At 40.5% G+C, this 22,913-nt stretch overlaps 1 protein-coding gene across 1 annotated transcript in view; it reads left to right on the top strand.

Annotated features, from left to right (window-relative positions):
* LOC138973913 (protein spire homolog 1-like) overlaps positions 1-19,769 on the top strand; it is a gene marked incomplete in the record, with an annotated part of 109,408 nt that extends 89,639 nt beyond the window's left edge. Inside the window, 6 exon segments of the mRNA XM_070346942.1 lie at positions 529-643; positions 1,552-2,384; positions 8,866-9,003; positions 9,539-9,640; positions 11,428-11,528; positions 12,399-19,769. Of these exon segments, the coding sequence (XP_070203043.1) occupies positions 529-643; positions 1,552-2,384; positions 8,866-9,003; positions 9,539-9,640; positions 11,428-11,528; positions 12,399-12,774 (1,665 nt within the window).
* Between the last annotated feature and the right edge of the window lie 3,144 nt (positions 19,770-22,913).

The raw sequence follows: 22,913 nt of genomic DNA, 5'->3' as shown, positions 1-22,913 counted from the left end.
CGCATTCACAATAGGGTAGAATAACAAAACATGGGCAAAACAACCGACAACCCAACCTGTATGCTTTAATGATCATCCCATATTGTAAGCTTGCACCATGCTGTAAGGAAAAGCAGGTACCCTACAGCTACAACAAAAAGCTTTATTTATTTCTGGGAGTGGTTAACTCTATTGCAGTGATTTGCACTAATCCAGGGGATAAGCATTGATGACGTAATCGTAAACAGCCGTAAACATAGCTGGAAGCTTTTTTTGTGTCACTTAGGTGTATGGCCGAGTTTCTTACCTTTAATTCCTTCAGTGTCTTGGCATGTAAATACTCAGCTGATAGGTTTGGTCAAGTAAATATTTATGTGCGAGGTGTTGGTTTGTGTATTTTAAATCCTCACGTGATAGGTCTGGTCAAGTAAATATTTAGTGAGAGGTGTTGGTTTGTACATGTGAAGAGAAAGACAAAAAGAATAATGAGGGAGGAACATTTTGTGACGTGTACGACCATGTTCAACCCTCCCTGTGCTTGTCTTGCAGGAGTCTGAGGAAGACAGCGAGGTGGACAGTCCAGAGAGAGTGTCTCATCGCCGTGCTCGTCGATTCTCTCCTCTCTCCTCACCTGGCAAGGACATGAATGCCACCTGGCACACAGGTCAGTTAATCGTCGTGTTTTATTTCACCTGAAAATTATAGCCGCTGAAGAAAAATCAAGAAGAATATTTTGATTTTGAAAGTTCCAGAGAATAGTCTTACTCATGGATCCTGGAAGTTCTAAACCAATAACTTCTATTTGCCTAAAATGGTAGTTGAAAGCTGTCTGTCTGTTGGTCTGTCTGTCTGTGTGTGTGCTTGAAGTGTGTGTGTACATGTGTTTGTGTGTGTGTACAGTTGTTTGTGTGCATACAGTTGTAACAAACCAGACGCTTGACATATGTGCTTGTAAGCCAGGAGATTTCAAGAACAAGGACTATTTTCGTAGATACATACATGTGTAATGATTACCAGAAGTCGGGGGTTCTGACGTTCTACCTTTGATTTTTTTATGAACGTTTTTCTCATTTGTCAGTTTGAAGCTGAGAAAGGTGCACTTCAGCAATAACATTCTGTAAGCAGCTGAGTCACAGAAAGTGTCTTTCCTCACCTGGATTTGGAAGATGTTTGGTTGTGTGTGTGTGTATGTGCATGGGTGGGATTCTTCCGGTATATGCCGGAAATCCGAATTCAATTATGGTCTCTTTTTTTTTCTCCCTTTTTGTTTTTGTTTTGGTTCGGTTGAGGTTCACGATTCATGACATTTTTCAGTCCTACCCATGTGTGTGTGTGTGTGTGTGTGTGTGTGTGTGTGTGTGTGTGTGTGTGTGTGTGTGTGTGTGTGTGTGTGTGTGTTGTGTGTGTGTGTGTGGTGTCTGTGTGTGTGTGTATGTGGGTGTGAGTGTGTGTGTGGGTACGTGCCTATATGTATGAGTGCATGCATATGTAAGTGTGACGTGCTTGTGCGTGTTAAACAACTGACACCCAGTCACATAAACCTCAACTTGATAAGAGCTTCCCCATGTGCAGGTCCAGGCGTGGGGGCGTCAAGCCACGAACCTCGCAACACCAAGCTGCAGCGAAGACACACCATCATGGTGTGCGAGTCGCCCACCGACACCAAGCTCGCCCTGCAGGAGTTACCCCCCTTGGAGGAAGAGGAGGAACCTTCACCCTCCGAGGAACAGCCCACCCTGCACTACGGCTCAGACTCTCCGCTGTCGGGATTGCCCGACCACACACTACACAACGGTCACACCAAGCTGCGATCAGCTTGCACGGGCACAGCCACTCGCCACCAGGGAGCGCTGTACAGATCGGAACATCGCCGATCTCTCACTATGGGACTCACAGCCATTCCAGAGGACGAGGATGCCACGGACTCTGCGGGCATGGCAGTGGGAGGGGGCCGTGATCGTGGTCCCAGCAGAAGACACTCTATGCCAGCCGCACCGCACGGTGTAGGTGCCCTTCTCGGTGGACGTGATCTTGTGGGGTCGGGGGTGGGGGATGTGCGCAGTAGGGGCCAGGGTGGCGGTGGTGGGCTTTGTTGTGGTGGTGGTAGCGGCGGTGGCAGCGCGGCGCACATCAGTCGCTCCTCCACAGACCATGAACAGCACCTGCAGGGCAAGAAGGGAGACAGGAAGGGGGGGTCGCTGGACCGGCGGAACGTCACCACCCCCAAGCTGGGCCCTCCTTCCGGCGGTGACGCGGGGGTCAGTAAAGGTGAAGGCCAGGAGGAGAAGGGCGCGGACCTGGCGCTGCTGACGGCATCCGAGATGATGCATGTAAGTTGGAAAACGGCCTGCCAGCGCAGTCACCCTAACAGCGCCTCTCCCTGCCAGGACTGTCGCCCGGTCCCCGTGAGTACCGCTTTCCTTGCCGCTGGCCCATCCAGCTTCCTCCCTCTCAGTACCCCCTCCCTCCTCACTTACACTCACTTTTTACTTCCCTTTTTGCTTCCTACTCAGTTTGGCAATTTCAGATTTTATCTCAAGATCTGTAGAATCCTTAGTTGAGAAAATATCACCCTCCTTCATTTTTTATATAAAGTTCCCTTTTGCTTCTTCCTCAGTTTCGGTTGAACTTTTTTTTTGTTCTGGAGATATGTGGACTTACTTTGTTGCAAAAATGATAACACTGGTTACAATTTTGGTTTCTGAATTTATTTGGACGTGTTTATGTAACTTGTAGCTGTGAGAAACTATCACCCCTTTCAGTTTTGGTTTCAGATTTTATGTGGAAATGAATGGAATTTTTGGTTGCCAAAATATCACTCCTTCAGTTTTATTTTCAACTCTGTTAGCTCCTTTAGAGCCTTTTTTGAGTTTTCCTAATTTCTTCATTTGAATTTTTTATGGACAGCTTTTTGGGTGTGTAGCAGGAATGGTGTGCACTTGAATAGTAGAACTTCCTTTAGTAAATGGAATATGTTCAAGAAGAAACATGCTGATTTTGTTTCTCATGCAAGCCTGTCAGGAATACAGACAGTTTGACATGAAAATAAAAGACTAATTAACTAATTGTTCACAGATCACCCTGACTTATCTTTCACAGACAGCAAGAAAAAGTTGGGTTTTTGTAATCTATGAAAGCAGCTTTGTGATAAACTGTTCTTTGATCAAAGATGAAAAATGTACAGAATAAATGTGTAGGGATACAGAATACAGAATACAGAATACAGTATTTATTGAGGGATCGAAGAAGTCTAAGTAAAATCGTTTGCGTTTATGGAAATGCCACATGAACAAGCAGAGCCTAAACGTATCAAAGCCTGCAAGTTGGTTGAATGTAGCAAGTTTCAGGAAAGTGGGAAAAGCAATGGATCTTCTTGTTCTTAAGAGCATCCCCCCCTCCCCCCCTCCTCCCCCCCTCGCCCAATCTTCCAACCCTGGAAAAAAGAAATACAGGTATACCCGTCATCAACCTGTACCTACGATCATTCCACCACCACCTGCAACCTCTCTCCAAACCCAACCCAATCCCTCCCCCCCCCCCCCCCCCCCCCCCCCAAAAAAAAAATACCAGTGAAGTATGATGGGCCGAGCTGTAAGTGAGAGTGGTACTTGTGTGTGTAGCTATAATATATATCATGCTTGAGCCTGCTTCTCACTCTCAAATACAACATCTTGTATACTCTTCATTCTTTGTCAAACTCCTGACCATTGACAGTATTATCTTGTCAGAATGAATAAGGGAAACCTAGCTGGAGGGTGACTGCGTTAACCCATAGCATGCTAATTGCATACAGTGGTACCTGCCATGAAAGGACACCCTTAGGACCAGGCAAGTGTCCCTACTTTACAGGTGGCCTAGCTATCATAATAGGTGTACTTGGGTAAAGATAACAGGCAAGTGTCCCAAAAGGAATTCAGAATGTGTCCTTTCAAGGGAGGTGTCCTCTCATCACAGGGACTCCACATAGCAGGTACCACTGTACTGTAGTTCCACTCACTGATCAACTTCCTCACACGGGTGGCAGTCCTGGAGGTTCATGGTTAACTCGGACTTTAACTAATCACGTTATAACTACATGTATAACACTTTCATCTGACAGTTTTTGTCTCTGGTTTGGGTGAATTGAACATTGAGGATCGCAGGTATCGGTTCACAGTCAGTGTCTTCATACCCATCCTTCTTTGTTCATATGCTCATGGTAAACACTCATATGCTGACTGCTTTTAATAAAAGGATGTATCAATAGACATATTGGGGAACAATAACAACTTCAGGTTTAAAAAATGATAATACATGTACAGTAACATCAGGTAAACATACTTGAATCTTTTGAATGGAATGGTCAAGGAAATAATTATGCTTACTCTTGATATATGGGGCAGAAATGCAATCACTAAATTGATTGAAATTAACCCTTGGTCTTCTTTTGTTCAGTCTGGAGAAAAATAATTAACCTAAACTGACACACTCACAAGAAAAAGACAGAATTTATTTTAAACTCTAAGATGTATGTTTCACACAGAATGAAAAGTTTTGAACTGGACATATTGAAAGGATGGATTGAGTTATATGGTCCATGGAGGGGGGGGGGGGGTTGTGGCCAATATGAACTGACAATGAAAAATCAATATAAAAGTTAAATATTCAGATATATATCTGTCTTTTGTCAGATAAACACGCTCCTGCGTATGCACACACACACACACACACACACACACACACACACACACACACACACACACACACACACACACACACACACACGCACACACACACACACACACACACATACACACACACACACACACGCACACACACACACACACACACACACACACACACACACACACACACAGGGTACTGTATTTATAAGTGAGCATGAGTCATCTAACTCTAACAAATAAATATTTTAATTGAAAAGAGACTTGGCACAGAGACAGTAAAGACAGAAGAAGAAGAAAGGCAGCAGGTGCGCTGTGTAGAAAGTCGTTTAGGGAAATACTGCATGATGGGATTCCGATTGAGATCAATGGCCAAGTTTTTTAGACCGCTGAGGAAAAGAAGATATAAGCAGAGTCATATTTAATTCATGACTGTCTTTTTTTTCATATCGGGTTCTCTCCTGATTGAAAAGGTTGAAATTCAGGTATTGTATTACAGTCTCCCTGAGTGAAGAGTTCTTCTCCTGCTCGTATTATGTTCTGTTCTTTACTTATCTTTTTAGTTCTTAGTTGTTGTGTTACAGCTGCCGTTTTTGTTTTCTGATTTAATCTTTCTGTTTACCACAAGTGAAGAACGTGTTGTATTGCTTAACATCCCTCAGCTTTCTTGATTCTTTTTGTTATAATCTTTCTTTTCAGAACAAAAACCAAGAGTTTCATATCGTTTTGCTTGCATGTCTTGCCTGGTTTTATTTGTTTGTGCTTTTCATATATTATACATTTATTCGTGCATGTAGCTGCATTGGTTTTGTTCATGTTATAGATATTAGTGCTGACAATTAATTGTTCTGTTGTTTCTGTGCCTTTTTGTGCTTTTCATGTATTTTCTCGTCTTCATTATTGTCCTGAACCACTACAGTCTGTTTGTGATGATTGGTATAATTTTGTGATGATTGGTATAATATTTATGTTTATTATTGTCCTGAACCACTGCAGTCTGTTTATTGATGATTGGTATAATATTTATGTTTTGTGATGATTGGTATAATATTTATGTTTTGTGATGATTGGTATAATATTTATGTTTATTCTATTGTGTATTATCTTTGCTTAAATTGTTTTCTTTAGTATGCATTTCAATATTGCTAACTGACCAGTGATTCTGTGCGGCTGTTGTGTGATTCTAATGCTCTTGTTATCTCCCTTTCTTTCAGTGTCTACCTGCTGTTTTCTTTCTTTCTTCCTTGTTCTTGTCTTGTATTATTTTTACTATGACAGTTCCTTGAAACTGTCACTGGACATTTATCCATGGATCTTTTCACATACACATTTAAATAGCTGGTATATTTGACCTGTTTACTTTGGTTTTAGACTTTTACATTGGTTAGCTCGACCATGCAACATGCTGAAAAAGAGAGAACAAGCAGTCAGTTGTTTTAACTCTTATTTTTCTTGCACAATTGTAGGGAAAAGGAAGACAAACTAGACCGGTAGGTATTGCTTTTCAGTGCAGGAATTTACGCTGGACATGTTGGCTTAACTGGTTTCATTCCCCACCCTAAAGCATGTTGAATTGTAAATATGACCACTGTTGTTTGGGGTCTGCACAGAAAGTGGCTTTTGGTGAGGGAGCGGAAGTGATGATTGGGATACTTTCCTGAGGTTGTATGGGGATGAGTGACCTTGAAATACCCTGTCTTTGGGGTCGCGCTCACTTTGAGTCATTTGCTTTATAGGTGTATGGTACAAAACAAGAGTTTTTTCTCCGCACATTTATGGCCTGATTGTACATGACATCTGAAAAATGCAACATTTTGCCATGAGCGCGACCCCTGTGTCTTTAATTATTCCCTCCACCCTCATTATTTATGGGTCGTCTTCTTTAGTTTTTGTGTGTTTGTGTGTTAACCCTCTTTTGTTGGTGTACATGTGTGGTTTTTGGCGTTGTTTGTTTGTTTGTTATGTGTAGGAAAACATGATGCCTTTGGGGGGTTTATGTGTAGGAAAACATTCTGCCTGTGGGGGGTTTATGCACTTTCCCCTTACTCCTCCCCCGTTATTTGATTCATTTCTTACTTCACATGCAAACTTCATGAGCTTTTGTCCATTCATTTTATCCAATTCTTTTTCTTGTACTTTCTTCTTCTTTTCTTTTCTTGTATGTTCAGTCTCAATTGCAGTTTAATTCAAAATATCATTAACATTTTCTGAAGCTTTTACTTTGCATTCTAAAAGTTTTGCCAGTCTTGTGTAAAGTTTCGCCAAAAGCCATGAATAATTTATAAGTCTGGAATCCCACTATTTCCAAGATCCATTGAAATTCCAGAACAAAGATCGACCAAACACCCACAGTCCTTGAACTATGCACTTCTTTTTTTTAAAGTCATTTTTTCTGTGCTTTTATCTCACCACTGACAAAGCTTCTTTGCATGTAACTTTGTTCTTATGTCAGGGAAGTTTGAATCTTTAAGTTTAAAAGTTCACAATCCTTTCTTGGTTGTGTATCACCCATACACATTACAAGAAGTGACTGACATATGCATGGGTGGGATTCTTCCAGTATATGCCGGAAATCCGGATTCGTAATGTCTGTGGTGAAATTTTTTTGGTTGTTAATTATACAAATCCTTCAGTGTCTGGGGGCCCCCAGACCCCCCCTCACCCCCCTTAAAATTCTTCTGGATTCATGACATTTTTCAGGCCCACCCTTGCATATGGTTCACACTCAACTGAGTGACAGCTCTTTCCAAAGGGAAACTGCACTTTAAATAAGTTACACACCCCCCACCTGTTTTTAGCTTCTTCTTTGTTTGTTTTTTTAATTCAGTTATTCTCTTATCCCATTTCCTTTGTTCTTTTAACAAAAAGTGCACATTATTTCCTCTGTCCCTGTGTGTGTGTGTGTATGTATGTGTATATGTGTGTGTGTGTGTATGTGTGTGTATGTGCGTGCGTGGGTGCATGTGCAATGAACATATATACCATGTTACAAAAGTTTGCGTGAACATTGCATCTGCTTTAAAAAAAAAATCTGCTGTGTGGTTGACTGTTGTCTTGTTTTTTGTTTGCGTCAAAAAACATATATGTACATCACATTCCTAGAAACCTGCTGGACATATATTTATGAAACTTTACATGTGAATTCTTCCAGATAATATCCCCACACAGCTTTTTTTTTTTTTTTTGGGGGGGGGGGGGGGGGGAGGATAAATGGCTTTGATGTCATAAGGAGGCAGACATTTCAATCATTTTGAATGATATCCCTCTCAAGATGGACAGACTTGTGTAACTGTAAGGAATTCATATGCTCCGGAGTAATTGATGTGTAAGCTGAGAAGTAATTAATGATGAATCAGCATATTTCTTCATTGCTGCTGATCAATCTGCAGTGTGGATTCAATTTATGTTAAAGGATCTTTCCATCACTTCTGTTTTAGACACAATTTCAGTAATACTACAACAATACTACAGAGATAAAACGTCAGTAAATGGCACTTGCAGATGAAAAGATGGTTGTGATAGGCAGCAGGAGTGTTGCTAATGGTTACTTCTCTCTCTGACTCTCTCTCTCTCTCTCTCTCTCTCTCTCTCTCTCTCTCTCTCTCTCTCTCTCTCTCTCTCTCTCTCTCTCTCTCTCTCTCTCTCTCTCTCTCTCTCTCTCTCTCTCTCTCTCTCTGTTTGGTTTGAAATTACAAAATTGTTATATTCCATTTTCTTATCCGTCTCCTCAATGTTGTAGCCACTGGATACTTTTGAATGTGTATGTTTGTGTGTGTGTGTGTGTGCATGTGCATGTGCATGTGTATGTGTGAGAGAGAGAGAGAGAGAGAGAGAGAGAGAGAGAGAGATATTTATATATTGCACATTTTCAGTTACCGGTAACTTCCATTAGGTTTGTTTGCTTTATTATAAGATAGCTCCTTTATTTAAGGGCAGGCTTGCCTGTCAGATTACAAATCACTGTGATTCTTTTTCCACAGCTCTTTCTCTCTACGACTTGCCCTCTAATACTGTCAATGTTATTTCACTGATGCATATCAGACTGCTTCTCAGACATGAGCACTCTCATTTTTGTATGTACAAAACATTATATCTTTCGAGTGTGAAGTCATTATATTGATTTTGTTCTTTTCTGAACTTACGTCATTGTTTTTTATGTATGTGAAACCACGTACTCTGTTTTATGGTTCAAAATCTTATTTTCTATTATTTTCCTTGTTTTCAGAAGCGGTGGCAGAACCCCATAGAATGTCTGAGTCTCACCTTGGAAGAGGTCACTCACATACGCTCGGTCCTAACGAAGGCAGAATTAGAGTCGCTCATCTCTCATTCAGATCTCTACAACCAAGTTGCCAAGAGCAAGGTAAATCAGATAGTTGGAGCAGTGATCTTGCTGGAACTGCTCATTACTTTTTATTCACCGTCGATGATTATGACTCTGGGGGGGTATATGTTGGGCCATTGACCCTGTGTAGAATACTGCTTGTGAATAGGGTTCATTCAGATTGTCTGCCTTGCAGAAAGGTGAGTTTATGTGTGTGTGTGTGTGTGGAATGATAAGGTTTGGTTTTCTTTCTCTATGAAATGTTCAAGAATAGCATTTTGTGTTTCTCAGAAGTTGGCACATTGCCTACACTTCCAGGCTTGAAAGCGATAAACATGCCTTCAACTTCAGGTTTTGTCTTTTAGCTTCTTTACATCTGCTGGGGAGTATATGAACTGAACACTAAAAATCAATTCATCAACATATATCATGTCACTAGTTCCGGAAGTACACATAGCATCATCATGAATAGCATTCTCTGAAGCTACGTTGTTAAAGGAGTAAAATCAGGTATGCTCTGTGTCTGTATTGTGGAATTTGTACCTCTGGCTGACCGGTGTGATTGATATTCCAGGTGTGTTTTACCTGCAAGACAACACGTTTTACCCTCTTCGGTGAGTGGGGTACAAAGTGCAAGTTCTGCAAACGCACTGTCTGCAGCAAGTGTATGCGAAAGGTGAGGAAGAATTGGTTGACATTGAATTGTACACCTCCCCCCGGTTGACATTGAATTGTACAGCTCCCCCCGGTTGACATTGAATTGTACAGCTCCCCCCCGGTTGACATTGAATTGTACAGCTCCCCCCGGTTGACATTGAATTGTACAGCTCCCCCCGGTTGACATTGAATTGTACAGCTCCCCCCGGTTGACATTGAATTGTACAGCTCCCCCCGGTTGATATTGAATTGTACAGCTCCCCCCGGTTGACATTGAATTGTACAGCTCCCCCCGGTTGACATTGAATTGTACAGCTCCCCCCGGTTGACATTGAATTGTACAGCTCCCCCCGGTTGACATTGAATTGTACAGCTCCCCCCGGTTGACATTGAATTGTACAGCTCCCCCCGGTTGACATTGAATTGTACAGCTCCCGCCCGGTTGACATTGAATTGTACAGCTCCCCCCGGTTGACATTGAATTGTACAGCTCCCCCCGAAAGCGGCGCATGGCTGCCTAAATGGCAGGCTAACAACGTTCATACACGTTAAAACCCACTGGTGCTAAAACATGAGTGAAAGTGGGAGTTTTAGCACATTATTGATTAACGAAGAAGAAGAAGAATTGTAGAGTTGTGCATGTGATGGGGTCTGGCTGACTTGACACCTGTCAATTGTAGAGTTGTGCATGTGATGGGGTCTGGCTAGACACCTGTCAATTGTAGAGTTGTGCATGTGATGGGGTCTGGCTAGACACCTGTCAATTGTAGAGTTGTGCATGTGATGGGGTCTGGCTGCTGCTGTCTCCTTGTATGCTCTTGGGAACCTTTACAATACTCATGGCAGTTTGACTTACTTACTGCCCGTTATGCCAGTTGGCATGTAGGGCAGCAACAAAGGACCATAGGGTTAATAAGTTAGCTCGAAAATTCTCAATCCTGCTTTGCCTCCAAATGATTGTTGTCCTTCGGGCACTCTGTTACACCAGTGTTACAAAACCTTCATATTTGTTCTTAATACCGGGGGTAAAAAAAGCAAAAACATGTTGTTATTTGTCTGGAGGGAGAGAAGAAAGAGGTAGTCCATAAAAGTGATTATGTCCAGCAAATCTGTCACAAAGATGAATAAAGAGATTTCTTGGGCACTCATGAATGACAGCCAGGTGGCCTCAGGTTTTGATAACCATTATACTCACGTGTATTTTATTGAGTGTTATTTCACCATCAGGAGAAAGATGATTGGGAAAGTATGTAGAAAAAACAAGGGGATCTTGTTACTGGGGATCTTGTTACTGGGGCAATTGTGTAGCCTTGAGAAAAATGAGTTCTTTGTTGTCTTTATTTAAGACTCCCTCCTTTTTAAGACTCCCTCCTTTTTAAGACCTTGTTTTCTCAGACTTGTGGAGGTCTTTATTAAAAGGTAGGTTCCACTGTACTTTACTTTTGTTCCACTGTACTTTACTTTTGTTCCACTGTACTTTACTTTTGTTCCACTGTACTTTACTTTTGTTCCACTGTACTTTACTTTTGTTCCACAGTACTTTACTTTTGTTCCACTGTACTTTACTTTTGTTCCACTGTACTTTACTTTTGTTCCACTGTACTTTACTTTTGTTCCACTGTACTTTACTTTTGTTCCACTGTACTTAATACTTTTGTTCCACTGTACTTTACTTTTGTTCCACTGTACTTTACTTTTGTTCCACTGTACTTTACTTTTGTTCCACAGTACTTTACTTTTGTTCCACTGTACTTTACTTTTGCAAAACCAATGTTGTATTTTTAATAAAAAATGTTTGTGTTTCAGATGCACGTGCCAACAGAACATTTTAAGAATATCCCAGTGTACACATTAAGTCCCACCCCCCTCACCAGAGAAGCAACAGAGCTCATACAGAATTACGTCAAGTAAGTGGAATGAATGCTACTTTGTGGGTTGCTTTTGCTGTTACAGAAATATGTTATATTCGGATTAAAACCAACCTCTGAAAATTAGAAATATAAATATTATGATTAAAATAAAATTTCTGAAATCGATTTAAAAACAATTTCATTTTATTCCTTGTCGGTTCCTGATTCAAAACACATATAGATATGATATGTTTGGATTAAAAACACGCTCAGAAAGTTAAAACGAAGAGAGGTACAGAAAAGCGTGCTATGCAGCACAGCGCAACTACTACCACGCTAAACAGGCTTGTCAATTTCACTGCCTTTTGCACGAGCGGCGGACTACGGTCATTGTGAAAAAATGCAGTGCGTTCAGTTTCATTCTGTGAGTTCCACAGCTTGACTAAATGTAGTAATTTTGCCTTACGCGACTTGTTTTGTTATAAGATAGAGAAATGGAATTGATTCTTCTAAGCTTTTTAACGTTTGATTCAAGTGGCCTGCTAATATGCCACACTAGACTCTGCATTTGATTTACTTAGAGGGTAGATTTGTGTAAAGTGATTGAATTAAACATGATTTTTGTCTTGTTACGAGTCTCTTTTTTTTTTGGTCTTTTTATTTTTAGAGAAAAAACAAATGCAAACATATGCAGATGGAAACAAAGTTGCTGAGGCTTGTTAAAAAAAAGGCTTGCCTGAAAATGAATAGCTTTTTATTCTTGAAACAAGGTTTGATGACGTTTCTTTATACATTAAAGCTTACAACCATACTTTACTTATTAAACTTTTACCGATAAGTCTTGGTTGTTGTTTAGGTTTTTTATCTGAGAATTGTGTACATGTACTAACGTCAGCACCTCAGTTCTTATTTCTCTGATCCTGACAGAACTGGTGCCCCGTCAACAACAGCACCCCCCTCCTCCACCTCCACCCCCACGTCAGCCACCCCCAAGGCCGGGCGAGCCAAAACCTCTGTGGTGGACCAGCAGAAGGGGAAGCGACCCTTACAGCGCTCCCAGTCCATGACGCTCCCCACCAAGAAACCCTCCTCCAACGGGGCCAGTGCGGCCGGAACTCCCCAGACCGCCCGCGGCCCGATGATGAGCATATGCTGTGACTGTAAAGGCATGATCATGGAGATTATCCGGGCCAGCAAGACCTCCCTGGCTATGTTGCAACCATCCGACAAGTCTGGCGACACCACCCCTCCCCTGTCCTCCCCTTCCTCAAACGCGTCACAGTCCTCCTCGTCCAGTTGTTAGCCCCCCTCCGTGTCTCCTTCCTCATCTACCACGCTTAGCTGTGATTTCCCAGTCCACACCCCTCTCCCCCTCCCACTTCCCTCACCCTCACTTCCCCGCCATTTTCTCTCTCCCTTTCCCGCCTTCTCAAGCTCAGTGTGAGACCTTGTTGTTTTACAGCTTCACTCACTGTCAGTGTGTGCGGAGTTTGTTCTGTCAGCTGCAAGAGAGTGGACCTTCAAAACATCTGTTGCTTCAAACCCAGTCAACTGAGAAACAATGTGTGCACATGAAGAGTACAAGGTCTTGCGGCGTACAGGCATACTGGTCAGAAAAATACCGGTCAGAGAAATACTGGTCAGAGAAATACTGGTCAAAGAAAAGAGATGTAAAATGCCAAGGGTGGCCATGAAGGGATCTGTCGAGTTCAGGCCTAGCTGGAGGATTGTGCAAAATGATCTGGTATTGTGAGCAGCAAAAGAAAAGAAAATAATCAAGATTTGCGAACAGCGATAGAAAAGAAAATGATCTGGCATTGTGAACAGCAAAAGAAAAGAAAATGATTGGTATTGTGAACAGCGATAGAAAAGAAAATGATCTGGTATTGAGAACAGCGATAGCAAAGAAAATGATCTGGTATTGTGAACAGCTAAAGAAAAGAAAATTATCTGGTTTGTTAACATCTACCATTTGTATTTTCCGTGACTTCGTCCAAAGAAGATCTGAAATTATTACTGAGCACACACATTAATAATGTTGTGTACAGAAGTTTTAGATCTTGTTGTTGAGCTATATTGGAAGACAGAAGAACGTTGCTTGCTTCCATCACCTTGATCATGCATTTAATTGATTTAATGAAAACATGCATGGAATTTCTAGTGAAGTGTCCATTTGATAACATACATGAAAATGTGATTTTCTTCTTCTGCAAAATACTTTTTTGATATGCCTTTTTGGGAAACTTACACAGTAAGGTTATTTATGCCAGTATGTATTGGTTTCGAAGTTTTAAACAAATAAATAAAAATCGCAAAATAAACTACTTTTTAATTCTTGAACACCATTTGTTTCATTGCTGACATTTGTTTCATTGCTGACATTTGCTTCACTTTCTTTCTCTCATTCTTTCTTTGTTCCCCAAAGAAAAGGTTGTTTCTTTGGTGTTTGTTTGTTCCATTTTGGATTCATAACATGAAAGCAAAGGTTGGTGTATTCTGAAAGCTCGTCGTCTTTCTCACTTTGTTCTGGTGGTCCATGGACCTTGAGGAAGGGGCTGGTTTTTATCGCAGAAATCAAACTGTCCTGTGATTCACTGCCGGGTTTCCCTTTATCCGCTAGATATTACTTTGATTGGACAAGTGTCTGTATACATGTGTGTGTGTGTGCAGGAGAGAGAGAGGATGTCATGATGTAAAAGTAAACCATCTTCAGTTAATTACACCATCTTCAGTTAATTACACCATCTCATTCTCTGTTTGTGCCATCAACTCATCTGCTGACAACGATATCACAAGCTACTTTCATAACAATTTGAATGCAAGAAATGTATGTCTTCAAATCAAGCGTACCTCTCTCTCTCCTTTAGTCCTGCATCTTGTCTTGTAGCAAAGTCTGACAAAGCAGAATGTATGGATTGAACATTGGAATTTCTTTCTATGAGCCATGTGACATCAGACTCAGAGTCGGACAAAAAGTCCTATTTAGGCGGCTAGTCGAGACTACAAAACAGTGCATGTTTGTGTGCATTCAATTGTAAAAGATAAAGGGATTTCTAACTAAAATCAATCGATACATAAATGTTTTTTGTATTTTTGACCAAAGTATGACATTTACACAGATCTCAACAGTCATTGTTCACCACGACCGCTGGTGCAGTCTCAGAGGAACACTGACGTGTCTCGATCTGTGTAAAATGTCATATTTTGATCAAAAATACAAATAACGTAAAATGTTCATGGTCATAAACTGGACTTTAAAAACAGAAAACCTTCACACAACATCAAACTTCAGATTTCGTTCAGAGGCATGAGATTAAAAGCTACTGGAGCCAAGAGAAGAAAATACTGACCTGTTGATTGGATGTGTACAACGTTCAGGATTTTAATGAAGCGTTAAGTCGAATGAGTCCCGGTTTTACAACTATATATACTGCTGTTGTACCTTGTCTCCAGCCGTTTCCTGTTCTGTCTCGGGTCATTATCTGGTTAAGTAGTAACTTTTACAATCCAAATGTGGCATTGTGAAAAACCTTGGATATAGCCTAAATCACAGGAGCTTGTATCACTAGTGAATAATAGAAGTAACACTACACTCTACAGTAAGGATAAAAGAGTAGGATACTTGAATTGACCGGTGCTTTGATACAAGCTCCTGCAGTACGTGGCCTGAATGAGCCCTAGCAAAGCAAAAGGAAACGTTTGGTCTCTTTCTGTACAAAAATGCACTTTCGGTGAAATTATATCTGGGAAGCTGCAAAAAGTATGGCAAAGGTAAAAATAGACTGGTGTGTAAGAAGGATTTATCTCCCTTAATCTTTCTGCATGTACGTTTAGGTCAATGGCCTATATAAAATACAGTTGTTCACCTGCTGGGTATGGATATGTGTGTTAAGTGCAACACTTCAAGCATCAAAATGAAAGTCATATATACCAAACACAACATATGTTCTTACAATTTATCAAAACCACATTTTACTCTTTTATTTTGACATTAGTCGTGGCATCCCCCGTAACCTCCTCCCTCTACAAAACGTTAACTACAGCCATAGACCATTTATCCTGGACCGCCAACTAGCTCTCTCTCCGCTCTTTCTCTCTATTACGAGGTAGCAGCCTCTCGCATTTAGGAACCTACGCTTACATGGCCTTTCAGAAATCAGGGGGATGTCATATCCGATGTCGATTGTAAACATGGACGAAGTTGCCGAGGTAAGTTCTGAAAATGCTAAAATAAACTCAGCTAAAGTGCATATGGAACATGTTTTTCGATGAGTTTTGTTAAGTTTAGTTTGGAGTTTAGGAAAATCCAGTTCATTGTCACCTCCCATTGTCACAAATAACTGGAGCGTGCTTTCTTTTCACTGTCTTCGAATCGCTGGCCTTTCAAACCAGACGCTAAGCGGCCCTGAAAGTCGAGCGTCGTAACCTCGAAGGGTCACGTGACGAGTTGGCGGTCCAGTCGTGTGACTTGTCGTGTGACTTGTCGGATGACTTGTCGTGTGACTTGTCGGATGACTTGTCGGATGACTTGTGGGATGACTATTGCTAATTTCAATTGTATAATTGTGAATAGAATGTTGTTTAAGCCCTGAATGACAAATGATCAAGACCAATGTGTACCACACGTGAGACTTTGTTTTAAATTGATCTTAGATTCTTCGGGGGTGTTTTTTTCATGTGTAACTTTGATTTGAAGTCAGAGTTCTCATAAATTTCCCATTCAGAACTTGGGTGACTGTCTGAAACCTTGATTCAGTCAGAGACTGTTGTGTACTCTACAGTCTCTGGTTCAGTTCTTAACAATGATAATGATCTCTTGGTACAGATAGTTATAATGACATGACATATTGTATTGTAATTGAACTCTTGACTTTGAGAAGTTTTCATATTTGCCATCATTGATCGTGTACGTGGTCTTCTGGTTAAGAAACTACGACTGGCGTGAAGAAAATGTGAGTGTGTGTGTGTGCGAGCGTGTATGTGCATGTGTGTGTACATGCGTGTGTGTGTGTGAGAGAGACTACAGTAGTATGACTGCAAAAAATGACAAGAGACTCAAGTCCATAATTTATTGTTCATCAGGAATAGCTTATGTACATACACTGAAGATTTGTATCACAATCTTGAACATATACAGAGAATCAACTATTTATGTTTTTGGTCTTTGTTTTATCTATATTGTTCTCCAGATCTGTGAACGAAAACCACTTGCATGTTTTTTGATTGTACATAAGTCACTGTACATTTGTTACCCGTCTTAGAACTTCGTTTTGTAAATACATGTACAACGGAACAGTAAAATCATGATGAAAACCAAATTGTATGTCCCTATCCCCTTTAACCGTCCCAAAATCATCATGGCGTTTAAATACTTCAGTAATTGTGAACTGAAGAAATGAAATCATGGGTAATAATTATATTACCATTCTGAGGTGAAACTTTAATTGTCACTTTGTATGGTAATGTTAACGACTACCACAGGTGAATATTTTGTACATAAGTTGTAATGATGTACCTGATACCATGCTGCTGGTTTCAACACCAGTCAAATTATCCTCAAGCTGACTTTATGTTTTCCCTCGTCTTCCGTTTGTCTACCACTAAATTGTTTTTACCTGTCTGGAGTACAGAGTAATGTCAAGTATATTTTCCTCCCTGTCGAAGCTCTTGAGTATGTATCAGTATGCCCACTTTTGACTGGTTATACAGTGGGACCTGTGGGGTCAGGCCCCTTTGATGAGAGGACACCTCCCAAGAAAGAACACCTTTTGTCTCTTTGTCCCACCAACATCGAACGCAGAAGAAGAAGAAGAAGTCTCTTTGTCTATTAACTTTTGGTGGGTACCATGGGTGTTCTTTTATCACAGGTACCGCTGTGATTTGTTTTTTTCGATTATTTAAATCTTCCTGTTAATGTTAACTGTTGGAAATACAGACATTCCTCAAGAACTACAGCAGCTCATGAACAGTCTTTGGACTGTTTGCCGTAGTTGTTGCTTTCAATGTTGATTTTGTTTCAAGACTGAATTAGTCAATAATTATATTCATTAAAAGGAGCACAACATTTTCTGCAAAAACTCATATCTTCGTGGTTCGGTAGTAGATGTTTAGAATTAGCATAGACCTATATTAGGTCCCTGGAATTAGGCATGTTTGCGATGCGAAGATAATCCAAATAAATGACTATTTGAACAGCTAGACATTTCTTCCAGTCTAAGTTGTTGTTATGTTTTGCTATGACTCGATGGCAAAAGAAGATACTAATTCCCTTTCTTTGTTGTTTTGTTCCCTTGTTATTTGCAAAATGTGATGGCATCAGATGATCAAGAGTTTCAGAGGGTACATAAATTGATGGCATCAGATGATCAAGAGTTTCAGAGGGTACATAAATTGATGGCATCAGATGATCAAGAGTTTCAGAGGGTACATAAATTGATGGCATCAGATGATCAAGAGTTTCAGAGGGTACATAAATTGATGGTATCAGATGATCAAGAGTTTCAGAGGGTACATAAATTGATGGCATCAGATGATCAAGAGTTTCAGAGGGTACATAAATTGATGGCATCAGATGATCAAAAGTTTCAGAGGGTACATAAATTGATGGCATCAGATGATCAAGAGTTTCAGAGGGTACATAAATTGAGCTTTCATCTGAAGTAATCTGCGTGACACTAATGACTATTGATCAAAATGGATTCCTGGGTTGTGACTATGTCCTGGTATCTTTACGTGTATACATGTTTGTATACATCAATCCCTATCTCTCTCTCCCCCTCTCTTTCTCTCTCTCTCTCTTTCTCTCCCCCTCTTTCTCTCTCTCTCCCCCTCTCTCTTTCTCTCTCTCTGAATTGGACTTGTCTGTATTAACGAATTGTGATACTTTTTTAAATTCTCACTCAGTTTAGATACTCCTCAGTGTAACTTGTGATAATGGTCAGTGGCTTGAAGCAAGGTAATTCTCCCCCTCCCCCCATCCCCCAATGATATTTTAACACTGGCCACGAGTTTGATCAAAATGTTCATTCCACCTCATCAATTCACTCAAAAGAAGGGCCGATTGTGATACCTACTTTGTTACGGTAAGACTCATGTTATGTGTGATGCTAGATTGTACTGTCAACAAAACACTTACTCAAATCGAAATGTTTATAGACTTTGTTCTTTGCTTTTTAAACGATGTAGAACAGATAGATTAGCCGCATAAGCCAGAATTGGATTACTCTCACCCTCACAAAGTTTTAGATCTTCGGTTTTTTTTGCAACACTACTTTGCTGTAAATAAAGTCTTTTCAGTTTCACCAAAAGATTGAGAAGGACCAGAAAATAACAGGCGCAGAGTGTTTTGATTTGTTGAACAGTGTAGAAGATTACGCAGGTTTTCTTTTCACCTTCTCCTCTGCAGATACTGCGTTAATGTTCCACAGAGAGTGATTCCATGGTTCCTTCTGTACGTTTTGTTATGTTGTTAATCTCCGTTATCGGTGTTCCCTTACGATGTCTGTTCTATGAAACACGTGTAGATAGGAAAAACCTCTTGTCAGCCTTGTTCACACTCAGTGGTACCATGCCCTGTTCCAACAGAGAGAAAAACAACAATAAAGTTGAAAAAATGAATATTGCTGGTGTGTGCATGTTTCAAGAGAAAAAGAGAGAGAAAGTGTGTGTGTGTGTGTGTGTGCTGATATTGTTGTTGTAGTTGTTCTGTTGTCTGTTCTTGTTGATTGCTTGGTTTGGTTTGGTTTTTACTGTGAAATGTACAACATACAAACTGCAATTTCTCTCACACTAACACACGAACACACACACCAACACACACTCGCACGGACACACACACACGAAACGCAACAACTTGAAACTCCAAGCGGCCGTGAGTTGAACGGGAGAGAATTTCCTTTTATTGCAACCCTTATGACAGCTTCGTCTCCCTTTGGCATGCACAGTGACAGACACACAAAAATCAAAGTTGCAATTATAATTATTGTGTATATGAAATCAGGACATTTGTGAGTATTCTTGTCCGACGACAGAAGTGCACACTCAGACAATCTGCCATCCCCCCAAGGTGTTCAGCATACAAGTTGATATGCATCATTTTTATATTTCAAGCACATAAAAGTGTATTTAAACGTGTTCAACTTCCGCAAACATACAGTACATACAGCTACTTTCTTTCAAAGTCACTCGGAGACCCAGTTACACACCTCACCCCATATAAACAGATATATAATCTTACCCCAAGGGCATCTTAACTTTAAATACTCTCTCTCGCTCTCCCTAACACACACACACACACACCACACAAACAATCTTACTGTACAATGCATTCAGCCCCACTAACGATGCATACACTGCTTCTAGTCTTATATGCCAGTAATATGATGATGAAACAAACAGTTCAGCCCCACTAACGATGCATACACTGCTTGTAGTCTTATATGCCAGTAATATGATGATGAAACAAACAGTTCAGCCCCACTAACGATGCATACACTGCTTCTAGTCTTATATGCCAGTAATATGATGATGAAACAAACAGTTCAGCCCCACTAACGATGCATACACTGCTTCTAGTCTTATATGCCAGTAATATGATGATGAAACAAACAGTTCAGCCCCACTAACGATGCATACACTGCTTCTAGTCTTATATGCCAGTAATATGATGATGAAACAAACAGTTCAGCCCCACTAACGATGCATACACTGCTTCTAGTCTTATATGCCAGTAATATGATGATGAAACAAACAGTTCAGCCCCACTAACGATGCATACACTGCTTCTAGTCTTATATGCCAGTAATATGATGATGAAACAAACAGTTCAGCCCCACTAACGATGCATACACTGCTTCTAGTCTTATATGCCAGTAATATGATGATGAAACAAACAGTTCAGCCCCACTAACGATGCATACACTGCTTCTAGTCTTATATGCCAGTAATATGATGATGAAACAAACAGTTCAGCCCCACTAACGATGCATACACTGCTTCTAGTCTTATATGCCAGTAATATGATGATGAAACAAACAGTTCAGCCCCACTAACGATGCATACACTGCTTCTAGTCTTATATGCCAGTAATATGATGATGAAACAAACAGTTCAGCCCCACTAACGATGCATACACTGCTTCTAGTCTTATATGCCAGTAATATGATGATGAAACAAACAGTTCAGCCCCACTAACGATGCATACACTGCTTCTAGTCTTATATGCCAGTAATATGATGATGAAACAAACAGTTCAGCCCCACTAACGATGCATACACTGCTTCTAGTCTTATATGCCAGTAATATGATGATGAAACAAACAGTTCAGCCCCACTAACGATGCATACACTGCTTGTAGTCTTATATGCCAGTAATATGATGATGAAACAAACAGTTCAGCCCCACTAACGATGCATACACTGCTTCTAGTCTTATATGCCAGTAATATGATGATGAAACAAACAGTTCAGCCCCACTAACGATGCATACACTGCTTGTAGTCTTATATGCCAGTAATATGATGATGAAACAAACAGTTCAGCCCCACTAACGATGCATACACTGCTTGTAGTCTTATATGCCAGTAATATGATGATGAAACAAACAGTTCAGCCCCACTAACGATGCATACACTGCTTGTAGTCTTATATGCCAGTAATATGATGATGAAACAAACAGTTCAGCCCCACTAACGATGCATACACTGCTTGTAGTCTTATATGCCAGTAATATGATGATGAAACAAACAGTTCAGCCCCACTAACGATGCATACACTGCTTGTAGTCTTATATGCCAGTAATATGATGATGAAACAAACAGTTCAGCCCCACTAACGATGCATACACTGCTTGTAGTCTTATATGCCAGTAATATGATGATGAAACAAACAGTTCAGCCCCACTAACGATGCATACACTGCTTGTAGTCTTATATGCCAGTAATATGATGATGAAACAAACAGTTCAGCCCCACTAACGATGCATACACTGCTTGTAGTCTTATATGCCAGTAATATGATGATGAAACAAACAGTTCAGCCCCACTAACGATGCATACACTGCTTGTAGTCTTATATGCCAGTAATATGATGATGAAACAAACAGTTCAGCCCCACTAACGATGCATACACTGCTTGTAGTCTTATATGCCAGTAATATGATGATGAAACAAACAGTTCAGCCCCACTAACGATGCATACACTGCTTCTAGTCTTATATGCCAGTAATATGATGATGAAACAAACAGTTCAGCCCCACTAACGATGCATACACTGCTTCTAGTCTTATATGCCAGTAATATGATGATGAAACAAACAGTTCAGCCCCACTAACGATGCATACACTGCTTCTAGTCTTATATGCCAGTAATATGATGATGAAACAAACAGTTCAGCCCCACTAACGATGCATACACTGCTTCTAGTCTTATATGCCAGTAATATGATGATGAAACAAACAGTTCAGCCCCACTAACGATGCATACACTGCTTCTAGTCTTATATGCCAGTAATATGATGATGAAACAAACAGTTCAGCCCCACTAACGATGCATACACTGCTTCTAGTCTTATATGCCAGTAATATGATGATGAAACAAACAGTTCAGCCCCACTAACGATGCATACACTGCTTCTAGTCTTATATGCCAGTAATATGATGATGAAACAAACAGTTCAGCCCCACTAACGATGCATACACTGCTTGTAGTCTTATATGCCAGTAATATGATGATGAAACAAACAGTTCAGCCCCACTAACGATGCATACACTGCTTCTAGTCTTATATGCCAGTAATATGATGATGAAACAAACAGTTCAGCCCCACTAACGATGCATACACTGCTTGTAGTCTTATATGCCAGTAATATGATGATGAAACAAACAGTTCAGCCCCACTAACGATGCATACACTGCTTCTAGTCTTATATGCCAGTAATATGATGATGAAACAAACAGTTCAGCCCCACTAACGATGCATACACTGCTTCTAGTCTTATATGCCAGTAATATGATGATGAAACAAACAGTTCAGCCCCACTAACGATGCATACACTGCTTGTAGTCTTATATGCCAGTAATATGATGATGAAACAAACAGTTCAGCCCCACTAACGATGCATACACTGCTTCTAGTCTTATATGCCAGTAATATGATGATGAAACAAACAGTTCAGCCCCACTAACGATGCATACACTGCTTCTAGTCTTATATGCCAGTAATATGATGATGAAACAAACAGTTCAGCCCCACTAACGATGCATACACTGCTTCTAGTCTTATATGCCAGTAATATGATGATGAAACAAACAGTTCAGCCCCACTAACGATGCATACACTGCTTCTAGTCTTATATGCCAGTAATATGATGATGAAACAAACAGTTCAGCCCCACTAACGATGCATACACTGCTTCTAGTCTTATATGCCAGTAATATGATGATGAA

This window comes from Littorina saxatilis, linkage group LG1 (genome assembly GCF_037325665.1).
Source record: "Littorina saxatilis isolate snail1 linkage group LG1, US_GU_Lsax_2.0, whole genome shotgun sequence".
NCBI lineage: Eukaryota > Metazoa > Mollusca > Gastropoda > Littorinimorpha > Littorinidae > Littorina > Littorina saxatilis.
This window is presented reverse-complemented; position numbering and strand designations above follow the sequence as displayed.